This window comes from Gossypium raimondii, chromosome 7, assembly GCF_025698545.1.
Source record: "Gossypium raimondii isolate GPD5lz chromosome 7, ASM2569854v1, whole genome shotgun sequence".
Classification (NCBI taxonomy): domain Eukaryota; kingdom Viridiplantae; phylum Streptophyta; class Magnoliopsida; order Malvales; family Malvaceae; genus Gossypium; species Gossypium raimondii.
The window spans coordinates 288,664-311,263 of NC_068571.1; the positions used below are offsets into that span (position 1 = coordinate 288,664).

At 32.6% G+C, this 22,600-nt stretch overlaps 2 protein-coding genes across 12 annotated transcripts; both read left to right on the forward strand.

Moving 5' to 3' along the window:
* The first annotated feature begins 15,484 nt into the window (after positions 1 to 15,484).
* On the forward strand, positions 15,485 to 21,935 carry LOC105769930 (uncharacterized). Of its 11 annotated transcripts, none has more exons than XM_052633430.1 (10): positions 15,485 to 15,957; positions 16,335 to 16,497; positions 16,705 to 16,905; positions 16,990 to 17,235; positions 17,347 to 17,494; positions 17,610 to 17,841; positions 17,954 to 20,008; positions 20,441 to 20,495; positions 20,583 to 20,816; positions 20,934 to 21,935. In XM_052633430.1, the coding sequence occupies exons 1-7, from the start codon at positions 15,618 to 15,620 to the stop codon at positions 18,286 to 18,288; spliced, it is 1,665 nt and encodes a 554-aa protein (XP_052489390.1). In that variant the 5' UTR covers positions 15,485 to 15,617; the 3' UTR covers positions 18,289 to 20,008; positions 20,441 to 20,495; positions 20,583 to 20,816; positions 20,934 to 21,935. The 11 variants fall into 11 exon arrangements, with proteins under 11 accessions (XP_052489390.1, XP_052489388.1, XP_052489382.1 ...); XM_052633428.1 differs by having other exon boundaries at positions 17,954 to 18,937; positions 19,101 to 19,210; positions 19,813 to 20,816; XM_052633422.1 differs by having other exon boundaries at positions 17,954 to 20,495.
* LOC105769945 (probable protein S-acyltransferase 7) lies at positions 19,776 to 21,935 on the forward strand. The gene is given in 6 exon segments (XM_012590928.2): positions 19,776 to 19,962; positions 19,965 to 20,008; positions 20,583 to 20,816; positions 20,934 to 21,018; positions 21,021 to 21,179; positions 21,182 to 21,935. Coding segments are annotated over 6 exon segments (957 nt in total). The 3' UTR covers positions 21,430 to 21,935.
* Positions 21,936 to 22,600: the final 665 nt, after the last annotated feature.

Genomic DNA, 22,600 nt, shown 5'->3' on the forward strand with positions numbered 1-22,600 from the left:
TGAAAAAAATGAAAGCATGCAAAAGATAAGAAAGAAAGAAAAGGAGAAAAGTTTACGGAAAACTTAGGTACTTTTAACCTTTCAACTTTAATTGGATAGTCAATTTAATCTATTTTCTTATAATTTTTCGTTTTGGAATCCCAGATGCTTAGAGCTACCCGACCCATGTCATAATTTTTAGAATTGTTTGAGATTTTAGATGTTACTATTGTTGAATATTTTAAGTATTAGGGGTTAAATAGATAGATTTTTAAGTTAGAAGTGGAAAAGGACTAAATTTTGGAATTATTTGTTGATTTTGAGCAATAGGAACTAAATTGTGAAAATTTTGAAATTAAGGGTAGAATTGGAAAATAGGGAGCTAAATTTAGCTTAGAGTGAAATAAGTATAAAATTTTGAGGTTAAATATGGATATTAAAATTAGTCTCGATTTAGGGACTAAATTGAGGATTAAGCAAAATATAGTGTAACATTTGAAATTAAATGAAAATTGAGTTATGTATTATTAATTTATTTTAATTATTTTATTCCGTAGCAAATGTCGTTCCGGAATCCTTGAGTAAGAAGGGGAAAGACAAGGTCGACATCGAGTAGCTCGAAATATACGATTTGTGTTTCTATAATCCGAACTAAGTTATAAATTGTTGCATATTGAATTGTTGTGTATGGTAAGTATTGAGGTGAAATTTTTTGTACTTTGGGCTGAATTGATTCCATAATTGATTTAAGTGGACAAATTTTGTATATCATCAAATGTGTTGCTTATTTGAATATTGAATTGAATATATGTCTATGTGTGATAATGTACATATACGAGATTTGGACATTGGATGTATTGAAAAGTGAAATGGAACCCTATTAATTGTTTCGGGCTAAGTCAGATATAGATGGTATGCCATAGGATAGGAAGAGTTCAGGGATTTCTTCGACCTCGAGTTGATGAGGCACTGGGTGCCAATTTACTTCAATTTAACCAATGAGACACTAGGTGTCAACTTATATAGCGTTGGGCGCAGTTATTACTTCGAATTTATCCGATGAGGCATTGGGTGCCAAACTAGTGTGTTGGTTGGATCTGTGTATCCGTCCGAGTCCGAGTCATGTTAATAGGGAAAATTAAGTGATAAAAATCGAGACATTTGATATTGAATGGCAAAGTATGTGAATGGTGAAATGAAATAATAAGTGAAATATGAAATGGTAGACTTTATTGTGAATATTGATAAATTATGAACAATGAATTTATTAAGTGAAAATGGGAATGAAAAATGTCATTATGTTAGTTATTTTATCAAATGCCTTCTTAAGGGCTATTGCCATGTTTTGGAAATTGCAAGACTTTGAATGTGAACATTGGTGAATAAAGTTAGCATAATGAATTCGATATACTTCATGACATTTCTTCATTGTATATTACATCTTACATATTTATATCAAAATTTAAATTGTTCGGATTACAGAAATACCACTGAGTTATATTCAGCGTGCAGTTTTGTTTTCCGTGCACAGGTTAGGTACCTTCATTTTATTGTCAACTCAGCATCCAACAACAATCCCAAGCTCAAATGCGGTGATGTTCTATTTTGTAATGGCATGTACATATGAGGTCTTTTTGGTTAATGTTGTTGTAAATGTGATGATATTTTGGTTATCAAGTAATTGATGTTTATATGCATATATAGTTGAAGTTGAGATTATGTTTTGGTATGTAGCCTAGTTTAAGGTTTTGGTATGTGATTTTAGCTTAAAGCTTGATATCCTAAGTAGCTAGATGTTAGTTAAATATTGGAAAATTTGGTATGAATGTGAATGAAATGGTTGATGTCTTGATTGTGTGTTTCTATGTGATCTCTTTTTAGACCTTGGTGTATTGTAGTCTTGTTGTGCTAATTGATCACTTGATATAAACCTTATAAAGTGCTTGAATTGAGGTGCCATTTGAGACACATTGGTTAGATATTTGGATGTGTGCATATGTGAATTTATAGTTTTTTTACTTCATGGATGTGCTTGGCATGAAATGAATTTGTTAAGGATGAGATTTTACCACTTTTGAAATAAGGTATCGATATTTTGGCATTTGGTATCGATACCTTACCATATAAACAGTTTTAAAACAAACAAAATGCTAAATTGGTATTGACTTTTATTTGAATATCGATACTTTTTCATATAGTATTGATACCTAAGTTTTGATATAGTAAGCAGAATCATAAATTGGTATCGATTTTTTGTAAGGTACCGATACAGTATCGATACCAATTATGAAATATCGATGCCAACTTTTAAACTTTGAAATTTTACTCTTTAAACCCTTTTCATGCCAAAGTTATTACTAGTATATTCTTATTGTTTTCAAATTACTATGTTTGAAAGATATATAAATTGGTGAATTATGTATAAACTTATTATTTGTGTTTTAATAGTAGTTAAAATTAAATATTAAATAGAAAATTATTTGTATTGATTCATAACATTCTATTGCTCAATTCTGGCGACCGAAACGGGTGAAAGGTGTTACAGAGAAGGACAACGAAGTTCTTCACTTGCCTGCAAATCCAACCATGGCGCAGCTATAAAATCACAATGAGAAGAAAAGAAGAAAGTCCAAAAGCTAGAGCTATGTTATTTACTGTAGTCTCACCAAAAATCTTTGTTAGAATTATGATAAAGAAATCAGCATTTGAAGTCTAGAATTTCCTGAATGAAGAATATGAAAGAGATGAAAGACAAGAGAATGCACATTCTCAACTTGATCAGTGAATTTGAACTTTAGAAGATGAAAGACTCCAGATAGCTAAAAAGTATTCTAACATATTACTCTACATTGCCAACAAAGTAAGATTACTTGGTTCTAATTTTCCTGATTTCAAATTGGTTCAAAAACTTCTTGTAATAGTTCTTGAAATATTTGAAGCAACTATTTCTTCACTGGAAAACGCTAAAGATGTAACAACCTGTTTTTCAGTGGTATCAAAAGCAGTAGTTTCAGGACCACCATTTCGACGAGAGAGTTTATAGATATATTTAATTAATATTTATGAGTTAAATATGGCATAATAGTGAATCATGATTTAATAGATTTTATTAATCGGTTAGTTAGTCAATGTACAAATGGTGCATACTGAAAGTCAAATAATTTTGAAAAATGAGGCATCGGGATCTCATTTTTGAAAATTGAGCCTGTGAATATTTTATTCAATATTTAAAAGCTATTATATTAATGAATTGAAATTTGGTCTAAAAATTTTAGTGATTGAATAGTTAATTAAGGAAAAATGATTAAATCGTAAAAGATGTAAACCTTAATCGCTATTGAATTTTATTAATTAAATGGTTTTGAAAGGAAAAGTGGGAGGTTTTATGTTGCAAATAGACCATAATAAAGTTAATATATTATATGTTTTAATTTAATTATTAAAGTAATAATATTAATAAAACAAAAGTAAAACATGTTTCATCTTTTTCATTCTTTCATTTTTCACAACCGAACCACCATTTTTATATCTTGGAAGCTTCAGTCAAGCTAAGTCCCTTGCATATAAGCTAGTTTTCCACTTGTTTCTTGTAAATTTCATGTTTTTGAGATTGTTGTAGCTTAATCTAGTTAGCTCAGGGACTAGTTTGTGATATTGACAAAGTTTCTAAATTTTTTCATTGATGTTCTTGAAGCTTTTTAGGAAAATTAATTTTGATCAAGTAAAATTAAATTAATCAAATTAATTAAAATTAATATGATATGTTTGGAAATTAATTTTCAAGTTACACAATTGGCCCAATGGGTAATTGAACTCGAAAATCAGATCTGAGATCGTAAATTGCGCTTAGGAGCCCAAAACCAAGACCAAAATCCAAAATTTGGTCAAACCGGACTTGGTATGTGAAACCGGGTGGACGGTCCAACTGGTGGCTAGACTAGACAGGCCAAGTTGTCACTGACCTGAACTGAACCGACAGAAACTGAACCAGCTCGGGGTGTTTATGGTCGCATTCCAGTGGTCGAAAAATGGTCGATGACAGTGAGTGTTCGGTGGTTGAGCAGTGGAAGAATTACACTCCTACTGAGACTCTACTAGAGAATTTGGTTTCAAATTAACTATTCCAAAAATAATATTATTTTATTAGATTTAATATTAAATTAAATTTAATACTTATCTTAATAATATTTTATTAATTTAATATTAAAGTGATTTTTTTAATATTTAATTTAATTTAATGTTTATCTTGTAGATAAATATTCTATTAATTTAATAAGATTTAATATTAAACTAATATAATATTTATCTTGATAAATATTATATTAGTTTAATATCAAAATGATTAAGTTTAATTATAGTTGAATTCTCTAAACTCTCTCTATATAAAGAGAGCCTTAATTTATTATTTACACGCTTGAATCTAAAAGAAAGTTGTACATAGAAATTTTTCTGAAGAAATTATTTCAAAAATTTTTAGAGATTTTTTCTTATTTACAACTTAGCCCAAAAGTTTAGAGAAATTACAAAATTACCCTACTGGTAATTTTTATTAAATTTTTATTCAAAGTAAGCTCACACTCGACAAACGTGAGCTTGAGGATAGTGGAGAACACTACTTGATCGAAGTGTTCATCCTAAACGAATTGAAAATGTACAACTTTGTTTAAGTGTTTATTACTTTAGATATCACAATCAAGTTCTTGTTTTGAAAAAAAAAAAAAACTTTGGTTTTTCCCTTTCCGCTGCATTTTCTAAACTTGATTTTTCAACAGTTATTAAATTATTACTTATTCCATTCGCTCTAGAAGGACAAGCAAAAGTTTGGTTAGATGTGCTACCTCCAGACACTATCACCACCTAGACTGAATTTGCAAAATTATTTCCACGTCGAGTTGTACCGATGACTAAAGTAATTAGCACATACGAGGAGTTATTTGAATTCAAGCAAAGTGCTACTGAAACATTGGGACAAGCATAAGAGAGATTTAAAGTGATTATTCGGAAGATATTAGGGGAAGGCATTAACCTTCCACTACAATTGCAACATTTCTATGATGGGTTGGATGGGCAAAACAAACAGCAATTTGATATCATAGTTGGAGGGAGTATTTGTTCGAAAACGGGTCGCGAAATAGTCAACTTGTTAGAAACGGTAAGTGGCAATGAGCATACATGGGGTATAAGAAACTGTCGAAACAGTATAGTTCACTTCACAAGAAGGAGTAACTGACAATCCAGAAAGGGAAGTGTTGGAAGCAATCAAGTTGAATGAGGACAAGCCAGAGGAAGAGGCAATTGATAATCCGAAACAAGAAAATGATGAATTGGTCCTTTAGCTCGACTGGTGGCTTAAAAGTAAGGAACAACCAGAACATGTAAGTCCAACTACAACTAAAATGGTTCCTTCTATTATTAAACCGTTTTGGAATTTAAACTGCTACTTGAGCATCTGAAATATGATTATTTAAGAAAGCAGAACACATTACCTGCAATTATTGCAATAGGATTATCAGCAGAATAGGAAGGAGTGTTGTTGAGCATGCTGAAAATGTTGGATCTAGTGCCCTAAGTGTAGTATTTTCGTCTAAGTACACTTGTAATTTTTTTGAACAGATTGATTAATAAAATTATTCATGAATTACATTAATACTTTGTATATTGTCTTCACATGGTTTTTGCATGCAAATTAAAATGGAAGCAAATGTTGTTCATTGATTTATTTTAAAAATATAAGGTTTTATTTTTAAATTTTATAAAATATAAAAGTAGAAGGATTTTATTGGCAATTTTCCAGCCAAAATTTGAATTTTTGAATTAAATTAAAAATTTCTAGGACGAAAACTACAATTATGAAAGGCAGAGATTCCAAAAAAAATAAAGACAAAACACGGGGAGACCTTCTGAATAATTTAAAAAGGCAGAAGGCATAAAAAATCTAAAAACACAGAGGGACTCTTTTGTAATTTTCCCACCTTGCCTTTATAAAAGCCAAAATTTTATTCTATTCTCATTTCCTCTTAAAACATTTTCAGAGAAACCTTTTTATTTTTATTTTTTTATATTCTCTCTGCTTCTCTATTTTTATGTTGGTTGGCTCCGCTGTTGGAGAAATGAATATGTCAGCCGACTTTGCCGCCGAAGAACCAAGCGTCTCTAAGTCTCTGATGGCGAAGAGTCGTGTACGATGTCCAAAAACTTTTTCTTTTATGTTTGCAAATTCATCTTTATATTCAATTTTCAAATTATCATTAATCTTTAAAAAATGTATTTGATTAACGAAAACCCTGTCTAATCTTGTTTTGATTTGTTTGTTATTCAAAAAGCTGTTTCATATTTTGTTTGCAATCTGTTATTGTCACTTTTCCTTGTGTCCTCACTGGCAGCCAAAAACTAATTAGGTTTCAAATTAGGGTGTTGAAACGGTTAACTGTTGGATTAACCAAATCGAATTAGTATAAATTGAATTAATCAAATTTTTTAATCAATTAGTCGTTAGTTGAATTGAAAATTTTTCAAAAAGAAAATAATAAAATCGAAATATTTCTGTTAATACATATCAAATTAACAAAAATTATATATTTTTATTTTTTTGTTGAAACAAGTATAAAACATATAAAAAATAAATTGATAAGGTTCATTTGGTCGAATTAATCGAATTAAAATTACATATAATTTATATTATTAATTATTAAGTTCTGTTAATTACTTGATTTTGAACTAATTTATTTGATAATTGAATTTCTAAAAAATTATTAACCAAAATAAATTGATTAATTCGGTTTTAACCGAAATTTGAACATTCCTATTTCAAACCCTATTTGCAAAAAAAAAATAAAACAAAATGGGCTTTTAGGCGCTGAAGATAAAATGGATGAAATTGGGCCTGAACTCAATTCAGGATTTTGAAATGGAGTTTAAACTAAACTCTGCATCAAATTTATGGTTAAAACAAACCAGGCTTGAAATTTAAAACTGGACCTTGAATGACAATTGGGCTTCAAAATTGGATTGAAAACACTTGGGTTAATATGGGCCTCAACATTAAGCCCAATAAAAGATTAAAGAATTCATAGAAAAGTGATTGTAACAGCCCATTTTCAGTGAAATCGGAACAGTGGTTTTGGGACCACAAATCTGAGTCCAGAAGGAAAATTATTGTAATATTATTTCATGATCTGCATTATGATAGAAATATCGTATGAAAAATTCGTAAAAAAATTTTACTGATTGCATGTTTAATTGATAAAAGGACCAAATTGCATGAAATGCAAAAGTTGAGTTCTAGTAGGTATAAGTATCAAATAGCTATGGAATTCAAAATTTGAGGTCCTTATATGGAAAATAAACCATTAAGAGGAGTTAGTAGATAAGTATGTTGGTTCATCCATGGAAAATTAAATAAAAATGACTAAATTGAAAAGTAAAAATAATAAAATATGATAAATGATTAAATAAAGAAAATATCATCTTTTTCATCATCTTTCCCAAATAATTTTACATGGAAACCCTAGTTAGAAGAGCTTGAAGATAGCAAGCTTATTTAGCTCAATTAGGTGAGTATTCAAGTCTCGTTTTTAGTAATTTTTATGTTTTCGAGATTGTAATAGCTTAATTTAACTATCTCGGGGATTAATTTGCAAAGTTATCAAAGTACTAAGGTTTTTCCATGGATGAATATAGTTGAATTATGAAATTTTGTGGTAGAAAATGAAAGGTTGTTGATAGGTAAACAACTTTTGTAAAGGGAATTTTGATGAAATTCATGGAAAAATTATGAATTTTATGAAATACATGGGCTGTTATTGTGACATGTAAAAATTGACTAGGTTTAGAATAAGGATTAAATTGCATGAATTTCATTTTCCGAGCCTAGGGACAAAATTATAATTAAATAAAAGTATAGGGGCAAAATAGTAGTTTTTCCTAAAATGTGAATTGGATTGAATTGAATATGAATTGTATTAAATTAAGCTAAATTTACTCGTATAGATCCGGATAGACCAAATACAGAATTGGATCGAAGAAAAGAAAAGTATCAAATTACTAGACTACAATTCACGAACATTTGTCAAGGTAAGTTTGTGTAATTAAATTGTATATTTATATGTTTTAAATTGAATGTTGTGTATGTGTATTGTATAATTGACATGTATGAAAATCGGTGACATATTTGATAATGCTCGATAAGTATTAAGTCTCGATTAAATAAATAAAATTTGATAGATACTGGGTTCCCGAATTGGTTGTGGTCCTGCATATGTTGCGGACACACCATAGCTTGAAAGAGCGTCCCATTATTAGCTCTTATGAGTAGGGGTGTTCATTCGGTTAACCGACCCGAAATAACATTAACCGAATTAACCGACCTTTCAAAATTTTTAACTGTTAACCGAACCGAAAATTTTTCAAAAAAAAGTAACCGAACCGAAATTTTTTCGGTTAATTCGGTCGGTTAACCGAATTAACTTAATTAACCGGATTACACGAATTACCTGAATTAACCGAATTAACCGAATTGAATCGCTACATAATTAAATTATTTTTAGACTTTTAGACTTTAGTTTTAGTTTTAGTTTTAAAATTTTATTTTTATTTATTAAATTATTTGTAATTTTTATGATTGGGTTGAGTTGGGTTGGGTAATTGGGTTGGGTTGAATACTTGGGTTTGGATTGGGTTTAGATGAATAGTGGGCCTATTTATATATTATAATTTTATTTATTAATTTTTTCGGTTAAACCGAAAAAATTTGGTTAACCGACCGATTTCGAACCGAATTAACCGTTAACTGAAAAATTAAAAAATAATTAACCGAACCCCGATAAAAAAATTTCGGTTAACCGACCAATTAACGAATTCGGTCGGTTAACCAAATTTTTTCGGTTTTACCCGAATTTTGCACACCCCTACTTATGAGCATCCTGATATATGGCCCTCTTGAGCTTCATGTTATATAGTTCTTGCGAGCTTCCCGTTAATAGTTCTTCGGAGCATCCCGATTGGTTGTGATTCTGCATGTGTTGTAGACACACCACAACTCTTATGAGCGTCCCGATATATGGCTCTTTGTGAGCTTCCCGATTAAAGGCTCTTTGTGAGCTTCCTAATTAATGGCTTTTCGAAGCTTCTCGATATTGGCTCGCTTGAACTTCCTGATATATGACTATCTAGAGCTTCCTGATTAATGGCTCTTCGAAGCTACCCATTATTGGCTCGCATGAGCTTCTTGATTATGGCTCTTATGAGCTTCCTATTATACAGCTCGTATAAGCTTCCCTTTACATGGCTCACATGAGCTTTTCGTTATATGGCTCGAGAGAGAGCTTCCCGTTTATGTGCTCGTATGAGCATTCCCGAATATGAATTGACGGTTTACAGTTTTGTACACTTCATGTGTACTACCCTTGTATCCATCGATATTTTAAATGATTCAATGGGTAAAGTTCCGATATGAGACGATATGAATTCAAGATGAATTACTATGAGAAATACTTGAAATATAAAGATATGATATGTACATGTTCATGGACACTTGAAGTGATAAATACATGTATGTGGAAATTGAATATTGATGAGCTCATTCATGTTTCTTGGTATTTATGTGAATTACATGACTAACATGCTTGATGAGGATATGTGTTTAGGCAAATGGCCAAATTGGCTTAAGCATGTTTATTTGCTTATCTTAAATGTGAATTAAATGGTAAGTTAAATTTCCTGTTATACAAACTTACTAAGCATTAAATGCTTACTTTATTTTATTTCCTTTGTTTTATAGTACTTCGGAAGCTCGTTGGGTTGGAAGCTTGGCGGAGATACCTCACACTATCCAACGGCTCATTTCGGTATAAAAAGTAAATTAAATTTTAGGTTATAATGGCATGTATAGGCTAAAAGTGGTCAAGAATGTCATGTATGTGTTTGGTTGAAATTTAGCCATTGGTATGGCTAGTAATTCGTATGTTTTGATATGTAAAAAGTAGCCTTAATATGTTGATGTGTGTTTGAAATGGATAAATTATGGAAATCATATATGTATGTTGAGGTTTGATTTGAGATAGTATACATTTGGTAAAATATGCCTATATGTATGTATGGTTGTTTTGGTAAGTTTGGATAATTGAACATATGAGTTTATATGTTATGTATAAGACTTCATTTTGGTTTGATTTGGATGTATTGTATTGGCTTGAGAATATGTTAAAGTGTTGATGAAGGATAAATACAATTTGGGTGAGAAATAAGACTTGTAAATGGCCTTATTTTGTCTACACGGGCATAGACACAGACGTGTGTCTCAACCGTGTGTGACACACGGCCTAGTACATGGGCGTGTGTTTTGGCCGTGTGTCCCCTACAATCTTTAAATTTTAAAACAGAATGCTCAGAATTGATCACACGGCCTGGCACACAGGTGTGTGTCTTGGCCATGTGACCCCTGCACCTATACACGACCTAGCACACAGGCGTGTGACTTGGCCGTGTGACCTAAGTCAGAGAGTTATATAGGCACAGACATGGGCTAGGACACGGTCGTGTGCCCTATTTCGAATGCCACACGGCCTGTAACATGGGTGTCTCTCTTGGCCGTGTGAGCCACACAGCCTGACCACACAGACGTGTGTCCTCTGCACCTAGGAAAAATTTTAAAATTTTGTGAAAAATTCTTTGAGTACCCGGATTAGTCCCGACTTATTTCTATTGCATATTTTGGGTCTTGAGGGCTCATATAAGGGACAATATGATTGATTATGATTAATTTTTTATATGAATGGGAAATGATATGAAATGTTTGTACTTGATCTGTAAACTCTGGTAATGCTTCATAACCCTGTTCTAATGACGGATATGGGTTAGGGGTGTTACAGTGGTTTTTTTTATTAAAAATGAATATTTTGGGTTATTTTTGGATCTTCACTTGAAAATGTTTTCAAACCTTTCATAGGAAGATATTTCCAAACTTCTCGTAAGGATTAAATATTTAGTTCATTGTTCAAGTTTAGAGGTCTAATTGCGAGGTTTGTTTACATTTCAGTTTGATTTTAAAGGCCTAGTTGTAAGGTCTATTTTCATTTCGGTTTCATGTTCAAGTTGTGAGGTTTGTTTTCTTTTCCATCTTGATTGGATTTGGGCCGAAGATTGTGTGTTTTAAATTTTAAGATACACATTACATAGTTAGAATGTGATTAATTGAAGTCTAAGTTGATTTTTCGCTTAATCAAATGCATCATTTCAAGTAGTTTTAAGGCCTTTGATTGTTGATTCTTGATATTTTAACTTGATTCTCTATTTTGGTTATGGATTTGAAGTTAAGAAGTGACTAAAAGCTCTACGTCCAAAGGGGAGGAAAATGTGACAAAGCTTAGTCGGTTTTCAATTTGTGCTATTCAATTTTCATGTAACAAGCTTATGGTTTTTGGTAGAGGTGTTCAAATTTCGGTTTAAACTGAATTAACCGATCTAATTCGGTCAGAGGTCGGTTAATGATTTTTTAGAAGTTCGGTTATCAGTTAATTTGGTTCAAAATCGAGTAATTAATCGAAATAAATAATATATATTTTATATAATATATTTTTTATATTGACAATATATTTTTTGAACTTTAATCGAAATAAATAATATACATTATATATAATATTTTTTTAACTATTAAGAAAATGAACATTAGCAATTTTTTTGATATGTTTTATACTTGTTTTAACAAAAAAAAAACATATAAATTTCAGTTAATTCGGTTAATCGACCGAATTAACCAAAATATTTTAGTTCAGTTAATTTTTTTTTGAAAAGTTTCAGTTCAATTAACTGTTAAAGGATTAAAAATTTTAGTTAATTCGGTTAATACTAGTTCGGTTTCATTAACCGTTCGGTTAACTGTTTGAACACCCTTAGTTATTGGTGTGTTGGATGCCTTACAATTGACAATTGTGTTACATAATGCGAATATGTTGCTACTCATGTTTGGATGAAATGATGCGATGATAGTTGAGTTTATAATCCATGCTTAATTGTTAAACAACCCTATTAAATGATTTGGAATGTGTTCAACTATAGGTGGTATGTTATAAGATCCATAGAGCTTTTTAAACTTTGTGTATATGTTAAAGTTCACTAATGCACTTGGAAGTTATGTTATGGCACTAGCAAGCAATTCTTGGTATGATTGATTGGCTAATTCGTGTTTTTACACCATCGAAGTATTTGTAAATGTATATGGCACTCATGCGTAACCTTGGTGTGTTAGAGGTTTCTTCCGATTACAGAGATAGATGAATTATTTGTGTATCTAGATTTCATTTCCTTATTTGGTTAAAAAGGGCATGATTTAATTAGTAAAAATTTAAATTGATGTTGTTATGTGAAATCAAAATATATGTGCTAGTGTCACGGGCTGCGAATCTAAGCTTGCGATAGATGCTCACAGACGTCCCATGAAGGTCAATTGATTAAACGGGGCTCATTCGACCCACTTGAACTACCCAATTTGTGGAACATGTGGAGAAGCACATCTACTTGAAGCCTTGGTGACTCAGTAAAACACTTAAGGAAAACTAGGGTTGCCATGGTAAATATGAAAAGTAATATTAGAATATCTGATTTTGTAATCTTAGAGGATTGTGTAATTCCCTTAAGAATCTCAATTGTAGATTGGTTTTGATCTTGATCATTGATGTAAATTAAACTATACATTTGGATTTGGGAAAGCTCGACTATAAATAGAAGTCTCCCCCTCATTTATAATCGTCTCATTCATAGTAATTGAATACTATTTAGAGCATTTACTCAAATACTTGGTGTACTATTGCTTTCTTGTGGTTTTTCTATTCGATTTAAGCTCTTTTGTTTTTGAGTTGTTTTCACTTTATTTTTGGTGCCTTAGAGAATTTCCATTGAGAATTCTCAACTTTCAAAAGTTAGGCTAACTTAAGCAAATTTAAAGCAAATAAATGGCATAAGACTGCACAGATTGCAAGACTAGAGTTCTAGCCCCGTGACACTAATATATTGTTTCAATTGTGGATGGATGATGTAATGCCTCAATATTTGTTATTGTTGTTGTTACATGTAACTTAGTGTTTAGATTATTGTTCTGTGAGCAAGTTTCAAGTATGTTTGGAGCAGATTTTGTGGTTGAGCATCATTGATCATTAGAGTCTCAACATATCAAATACTTCTTGCAATGGCACTTTGTTTTCTAGATAATTTTGGCATGCACTTAGCACTATTGGGTTGTATTTGATACTCTTATTTCACATTTTAGATAAGGATTTTATGAAATGAATATTTGTTTAAGTTGCTTTTTAATTACTTATTTAGTCAAATTTTGTTATACTATGTCTTTTTAGTATGAATTTACATGTCTTGAACTTGTTTTAGTATGCTAAATTTATTCGAGTACCTTTGGTTTAGTGTCTAACATATTAGGAAACATTTAGGATCATGATTGCATGACTTAACATCTTATTTTTCTACATTTCTAGGCTTATGTCTCGAGACAGAATGAACAAAATTGTGTGAAACATGCATGCTTGGGTGCATATCTCAAGACATAGCATGCATGTATTAGGATATGATAGGCCGAGTCTCAAGACATGTAAGCCCGTAGCTAAAATTTGGTTCCAAAGGTTTCAAGTCTCGAGACATGGACATTTTGTCTCAGGAAAACATACCTTGTCTTGATATTTTGAGACCTAACTCCTTTTTTTACCAAGTTTGGCCCTGAAACGTTGTGTTAGGGCCCATTTGAGCTCACTATTTACTAGTACTGATCTGTAATCTTATGATATATTGTATATATGTATAGAACTCAATTCTATTTGTAAATTGATTTTATGAGTGATTTTTTGAGTTGCTTCGACAACGAATGTGGTGCTCTATATCTGATCGTTGTTCGAATCAGATGTAAGGTGTTACATATACCTTCTGGAGGGGCAAGGTATTGATACATATTTTTGAGGCATTGATACCTGATCCAGAAGTATCAATATCTATTCTTGAGGTACTAATGCCTAACCTAGAAGTACTTATACCTACCTTTATGATTTCAATACCTAATTGTCTAGGCTTGAAATTTAACAAGATTTTTTTATTTTTAAATGGTTATATTTCACCCTCAATTGCTCCAAACAACTATAAACTCATCATGTGATATAATATACCTCAAGAACACTACAATATTTAAAAAAATCCTTGGCAAGTGAGGTTAAGGTAATAAAAGTCAACAATTAAGGCCAAACCATTATAAATCATCGTGTCGATTTATTTTTAATTTCTTTACCTTTCTTTTGAGATTTTAAAAATTCTAATTCAACCCCCTCTTGGTTTTTTTAGCACAATTAGGACCCATGAACCATTGATGGTCAAATGAGAAATCCATAGAAGAATTGGGCTCCATCCAAATTAAAGGTTGTAGGGTACCTCATCATCCCCCTTCCTAACCGATAGAGAACCCATCTATGACGAAGGAAACATGAGTCAGCTACCCTAAGAAGCTTACTAAAAAAGAAAATAAACAACAAACAATGGTGAGAGAAAGCATGATAGATGCGAAAGAGAAAAAGATGGCAACTGAAGTGGGGGGTTGAGTGGTGTCAACCAGGCGACCAAACAATCAATCATGCGATAAAACTCTCTCTTTATGGAAACAAAAAAGAGGGATGAGAGAAAAGATGAAAATCGTGCTCCTAATTTCATTCTCTCATTATTAGTCAAACTAAAAATATTATAATATAAAAATGGGTAATTATTTTGTTCACTCTCTTTGAGATAATTTTTTTTTTCTATAAGCGTCCTTATAATATATTTAAATTTTTTAAAAATATATTTAACATTGTGGTTAAACCAGAAATTTTTTTTGGTAGATCGAAATTAAATTATAATTTTATGATACAAAAAATATAATTCCATCATTTTAATAGACTATATCTTTATAATTTTTAAAGAATTAAATCAAATTTTTATATTTTTAGGGCAAGCCAAAGTACAATTCTACCTTTATTAATTTAAAATTTTAAAAATTTTAAAGGGGGCATATGAAAAAATTTTCATTTTAGGAGGGCCGAGGCCCCTGCCAGTGTCACGGGCCCCAGTTTGAACTTGATAATTTTTTCTGTTTTGATCCTTAATATTTTTTTGGCTCATATTAGTCTCAAAACTCCAGGTTTAGTTTCTAAATTTAGATTTCGTTAAAGTATTGTGACATGACATTATTAAATTGTGTCATATCATCATTTGAAAATATAAAAAAATATCAAATATCGAAAATTATAATTAAATTATTTTATTTTAAAAAGAATTCAATTGATTGCATGATATAATCTCATAAATCAGAAAAAGCTACCGAATTTTAAGACTAATAGGGACAAAACAAATTCACAGACCAAAGTGAAAAAATTATAAAATTGAAGGACTAAATATTAGTTATGCCGGATTAAAATCAAAGAAAAGAAAAATAACAATATTTTGCCATTGATAAAAAGGAACATTTTTTGAAAAACTAGGGTGGTGTCGCTGGCAAATCTTGTAAATCATGTTATTATAAATCTTGATTGATTATATATAAAAAAAAAAAAATCCAAACCAACCTCCACTCTACACTTGAAACTCCAAAAATTATCATCGAGGAGAAAAAGGAGAAGATGAGATATGGCATTTCGAGGAGGAAGCGATCTTCCGTGCGGTGGTTTCTGATTCTCTGCGCAGCCTTTACTTTCATCAGCTGGCTTCTCCTCAATCTAAGATCCGTCGATGCACCGCATTTGACGACGGCCGCTGACGGAGCAATGCTGGATTTGCCTGCCCAGCTAGCGCTCAGGGAGCTTAGGGACGCCTTTTTTTCTTCTTCTGCCCAGCCGCCCACGAAATCTCCTGCCAAGAACTGTGCGACGGTGGAGGAAATGGGTAAGGTTTTTGAAGGCAAGATTTTGAAGGAGACTCGTAGGGTTCGAAGCATTATTCGACGTCACTTTTCTATGAATGGTAATTACTTTTCCTTTTCTTTATGATCTTTACCTGGATTCCCACTGTTAATTTAAAAAAGAAACACGTTCCCTTTCCATTTATTTTTCTTTCTGGAGAATTAATATTTCCTTTGGAATTTCAAATTAGGAGAGAATAATTTAAGGTTAAAATTAACCTTAATCAAATTACATCTATTGATTTTTAATATTGTTCACCCGCCCTATGGGAACTGTTCAAGAAGAACTCTAGGTTCCATTTTCTTGAAATTTTGATGTGGAAATTCTTTTTTTAATTATATATAAGATCAATTCCTTTTGAAAGAAGGCGAAGACCGTTTATATACAACATACATAAATACATAGGAGGAAAATTACATGTAAAATTTCCAATTTCAGGCGCTCCAAGAATTCGTGAGCTTCCTCCAGAGCAGTTCTGTAAACACGGGTTTGTGATAGGGAAAGCGTCCGAAGCTGGTTTTGGGAATGAAATGTATAAGATATTAACTGCTGCAGCATTGAGTATAATGTTGAATCGGTCGCTGATCATTGGGCAAACCAGGCATATTGGTCCTTTCTTAATCCTTTCTGTTTTGTGTTTATATGTTCTTATTTGTATACTTATTGTTTTAGGGGATATGCTTTTGTAATGCTCCTACCATATAAATTGTCTGGAAACTGACTCCAATTTGTTTGCATCTCATATGCCGTTGTGGCTTTCTTCATGCTTTTCTTGCGTTGACTTACATTTTTACCTTTCTTTCTTTAGGGGTAAATATCCTTTTGGGGATTACATTTTGTATTCCAATATCACCTTTACCTTGAGAGAAGTGAAGCATCTATGGAGACAACATGGCTGTGTAGAAAATTATGGAAGGCATCTGGTAATGAGGATTGATGATTTTGAGAAGCCGGCAAAAACAAATGCTCTGTGTGGCAATTGGAGGACATGGCCCCAACCTATTATATGGTAGGGTGTGAACTGTATTGATATGAATTGCCCTTGAATTTTTGTGGATGTTGTCTATAATTAACTGCTATAATAATACTTTAGGTATCAAGGTACCACAGATGCAGTAGGAGCTCAATTTTTTTTGAAGAACATACATCCTGATATGAGGGATGCTGCAACTGAGTTATTTGGAAGACCGGAATCACTTCAATGGCGACCTAATGTATTTGGTGAACTGATGAGCATTTTGATTTCTCCTTCAAGAGATGTTGAGGAAGCAGTTAATTGGGTTCTTGGTGGTGGTAGGGAACCTGATATTACATTGCACATGCGGATGCTTATGAATAGGTATGCTGGTGATATTAAATTGCTTGTTCTTTAAAATCACACTTGACCATCTCGAAGATTATAATTAAGCATCTGGAGGGTATTTAAATGCTTATGAATGGTTCTTGTCAGGTCTATAAGAGCCGCACAGGCTGCATTATACTGCCTCAAACAAGCAACAAGCAACTTACAGCTTGGGTCAAGACCCAGGGTGGTTGTAGTATCTGATACCCCATCTTTTGTTAAAAGCATTGTACCAAATATAAGTGGATTTTCTGAGGTAATACACTTGGAATCCCCACCCCCAGCCCCTAAATGAAACTAGATCTAAATTAATAGAAACATTCTTAAAATGGATAATAAGAGATACTGATCTAGTTGCACTTTTTCTTCAGGTTCTTATTTTTGATTATGAACTTTTCGGAGGCAATGTATCATATAATACTGATGCATCGAAAAATTTGGACTTCAGAGTGAAAGATTGGGGTCCGGCACCCAGATGGGTTGCTTTCGTGGACTTCTTTCTTGCATCTCGCGCAAAACATGCGGTTATTTCTGGGGCACACAAACGTGTCGGGACTACGTACGCTCAGTTAATAGCTGCACTAGCTGCAGCAAACAGTATAGGTAAGGACATGTTGCTCCCTGCATTAATGGCTCATGTTTCTAACAGCTTATTTAGGTGGAATGTACTCATCGATGAAACGGTATCTTATAACTTCTTGATTGTAATGTTCAGGGGAAAATTCGACATCTTCAGGTTTTTCTTTCCTAAGCAGCTTCCAGAGTAATTTATTGGCAGAAGGATTGAATCTTCAAGTGGGATGGGGGCATGTATGGAACCGATTCGCAGGGCCGTTGAGTTGTCGGGGGCAGTCAAATCAGTGTGCTTTCACGCCACTTCTACCTCCGGCATGGTGGGAGGGGGTTTGGCAATCGCCCATACCACGCGATATTAGCAGGTTGGAACAATACGGTGTCCAACTCTCGGAGAATGGAAGAATAGATGAAAATCAACTTCGTTCATATTGTAGTGCTAGGAAAAATACTGTGAAAATTGTTACATACGTATAAAGATGTAATTGCAATTCTTTGCCTCGTTCTATACATTATTTTTGAGTTGATTCATATCATATTCCAGGCAGACACCTGGAAATCTTTGCTAATTTCACACATACCCTGAGAATTTTGCTAATTTCATATATTTAGTGTTAATATGGATGCGACATAAATTAAAATGTATTTTATTAATCGTTTAATATTATCTTTTTGCTGAAAAAGATTTCCCATTCTATTATTTGGAGAAAAAGTATCGACTGTTGTTTCAGATGATTGCTTAGCTAAACATTTGAAAAGTTTTATTGATAAAAATACAAATAATTTGGGAAACTCATCTTAACACCTAAGAAAGAAACCAGAAATGTGTTGGTCCAACCACCCATTCCTGAAAAACACATTATGTGCCCAAAAGCCTCATCTCTCCCCGCTCTGACTCACTCCTATCTTGTCCTTTCTCTTCTCAACTAAGAACCTCTTTTTCCCCCTTAAACCTACATTTTTTACCTTCCTGTTCTGAGAGTAAACCACAGAAAGATGTATGTGGTGCTACCACCCCATGGATCGGATCCGGCGGTGGGTCAGGTGATTTATGGGTTTACCAAACTTGGAAAGGCAACAATGGAAGATTCTCCTGTTTTTTGCTATTTAATCCCTTTTTCTAGAGGTTTTGAGTCTTATTACTTCTTTGGACTTCAAAATCCTTCATTTCCATCTTTCCTTTCTATTTATACACTAATTCAATTATAGTTACTAACTAAAAAGACACAACTTTTTTATTTTGCAAAACATCATATTTACTGTTTTTTTCTCTTTTAAAATGTTTGCAGAGATTTTTATTTAAAGGGAGGTTTATTCATTAAGGCTGACTATTTTACTTATAGTAGCTCCAGTGTCCATTTTCTGTGTGTTTGTTGCCAGAATTTTTCTCATCACTTGGGTATTTCAATTATGGCTTTTGCTGTTCTCTTCACTCATTATGCAAGTATCTTTACAATTTAATCTTTCAATCAGTTGCTATATAATTTATGCCAAATTTTTGTTATTTGTTAGGAAGATGATGGATATTTAGAGTTAGTTCATAATATTCTTCATTTGGCAGGTGATGATTTATAGTCCTCTTTGTTGTGTAGTTAATTATAGTATGAACTGTTGCATAGCAGTATTGATCAGGTTTGCATTTACTGATGGTACAAAAATTCTACCATATAAAGTAAATTAAGCTTTGTGATCTTTGCTCTCTCTTTTTGGTTTGTCCTTGAGGGGTCCTAAATGCTCAGCTGGTTCTCTTGGCTTATTATTGGTATTGTTTGATTGCCTTAATTATTGGGGCAAATAACATTCGGAATTGCATGGAGTGTCAGTTGGCCTGACTTTCTGGATGGCCATAGGCACCGCTACCTTGTTTTCGAATATCTGAATGGTGTCTTAGATGTACAAGCCAAAAAATTCTCCTTGGCTTTTAGAATGCATTTGTTTGAGTTTTGTAGAACCAGCAGAACTTGATGCTCATAAATGTGTTTTGTCTCTTTCATGATTTAGTTCTTCTGCTACTAACATCTGGAGGAGATCCTGGTATAATATCGCGCAATGCACACCCTCCAGAGCCAGAAGGTTTTAATGGGAATGTAGATGTTGGTGCTGTTCAAACTCCACAGTTACGATTGCCATGCATTAAATAAGTGGCGGTGAACAATTTGATCACCACTGTCCTTGGGTCAGGCAATGTATCAGACTGGTATGCTATCTTTTTCTTTAGAATAATGTCCTATGCTTTAATATGCAAAGAAGGATCTGCCCTCCCATCGATGAAAGGAAATTGAACATATCAAAACAAGAAGCCTCCATCTTGTGACTGCATTTCCACATGTTTGTGCTGCATTATGCCAAGTAGTTTTGACTGATCTTAGCAGTACTACTTATGGTTTGGATACACAACCGGAATTGAAGAGGACAATGACATGTTTTGCTATATTCCTATCCATAATTTTTTTCTAGAGGTCATAATCGTATGGGGAAAGCTCAAAGTGGCAAATTTATGACATGCTTGTATTTATCTTGGAGAAATTTGTTGAAGAGGGCGGTCTTGCTATTGGAACTTGTTCATTGTAGTTATTTTGCCTTCACCATTCAGCCAATCTGTGACACCAGGAAGCCTAAATCTATGCAGGAACCTTGCTTAGTTTTTACGTGTTTGTGGTTGCAGAATTTTTAAATTAATAGTGGTTAGATTTCTTTAATTTGATAACTTCTGATTTTCTCTTTTCTCATATTATGTACGAAACTCATGGTAATTTTATTGTGTTTTGCAGCAAGACTATCGGTTCTTCTTCATGTTTGTGTTCTCTACAACCCTTCTTTGTATGTATGTATTTGGATTCAGTTGGGTGTACATTAGAAGGATCATGGCATCAGAGGAGACAACAACTTGGAGAGCCATGATTCAAACTCCAACTTCCATAGTTTTAATAGTTTACACATTCATCTCAATGTGGTTTGTTGGTGGTTTGACTGCCTTCCATTTGTACCTAATCAGTACAAATCAGGTAAGATACTCGTCTTCTCTTATCATAAGTATGCCATGACAATGAGTCCATTAAAACATTGTTACCTTAGTTTATTTGTTAGATTGGCGTAATAATCGCGGTATCTTGCTTCTACAGACAATGTATGAGAATTTCAGATATGGATATGATCATTGAGCAAACCTCTATAGAAAAGGAGTGATTGAGAATTTCAAAGAGATATTTGTTCTAGCATTCCCTTATCCAAGAACAACTTCAGGGCAAAGGTACCCAGGGAACCTGTGTTACCAACACGACCTGGTGATTTTATGAGTCCAAATATGGGGAATGTTGTGGGTGACATAGAAATGGGTAGGAAAGGTGTGTGGGGTGATATGGGGCTAGCATTGATCATTGTTAAGGGCAACTAACAGGTGAACGTGTAAATGTTAAGGAGGATGAATTAGGAGAATTGACTCCAGAAACTAGTACAGCAGATGACACGGGTGACCATGCTGGTATACATCCCAGGCAATCTAACTGAGGTAGAAAAAGTGGTAGCTGGGAAATGCCGTCGGAAGTTGTTTCTTTGGCAGCTAGAGTGGGGGACTCAAATCGAGCAGTTAGGAGTAGCAGCAGGAGCTTGGCAACTTAGAAGCCTTAGACGTAACCAATGATGAAATATCGAGTGGCAAATATGGAAATCATTGCTAAGGTTGCTTAACATGCTCCCTCAATGTTGTGCTTTATGGGGAGAAATGTTTTGAGCCTTGTGCTCTGAGGAAGAACAGAGCTGGTGTGGTGCGGTATAAGAGTGAGGTTTGATTTTGTATTTGTGGAATTACTTGTTCCTAATTGTGTATTTGTCCTTGTGGATTCATTTTAGTGTCTTATAGTGTTCATTTCACCTCTTTCTCCGTCTCTTTGTGAGATTATGTTCATTGACGGGGTGCTGCTGATTGGCAAGTTTGGCAATGGCAGATGGGCTGTCAGTAGGTCAACAATTAGACTTTGCTTGAATGAATATTGGTGTCCCACAAAAGCAGCTGTCTCAATGCCATCCTGATGACACCTTCATCTTCTACATGAACCAAAATGCTCTATAGATAGCATACATTTGATATGTATTTTTATATCTATCTCATTTCTTTTTTCCTTTTAGAGTCTTATATTTTTTAAAAAATTAAAAAATTGAGAAATCAAAAGAAAAACCAAATTTAAGATTTAATAGAAAAATGTAATATGTATAAAATGAAAAAAAACATAACATATAGCAGAGCCCAACATCATGTAATGTCACTATGACATGGTTTTAATAATATTTAAATCCACAATACTCAAGATCCTAAAATTCAAATGCAATATCTTTAATTGTAGAAATAATATAAACAGGTACCATAATTAAGACTTTTATTTAATCTTTGGGATGTGAAAATGGTCTTATAATCTGAAAAATATATATTTTTATTTAAAAAGAAAAGAAAAAAGAAATTGATACCTATTTGATATCCTTATCGGGTTTAAAAGACTTAAATTAAATCAAAAGTTTTATTATTTTGGTTCTAAATACATAATTTTCTAAAAGACTTAAATTAAATAACTTCAAATAAGACTTACTTTATTCCTCTTCTCTCAAATTGTAATTTAATTCAATACCAAAATCTAAAAAAAAATATTTAATGAAATATTTCAAAATAAATCGATAATTCATTTTGCCCAAAACATTATAAAAACTGTAATCGTTAGGTAATATTTTATCTAAATACTTCTCTTAGTTTTTACCATCATAATACACACTCTGTTAACTTAAGCAATTTAAACTCTGG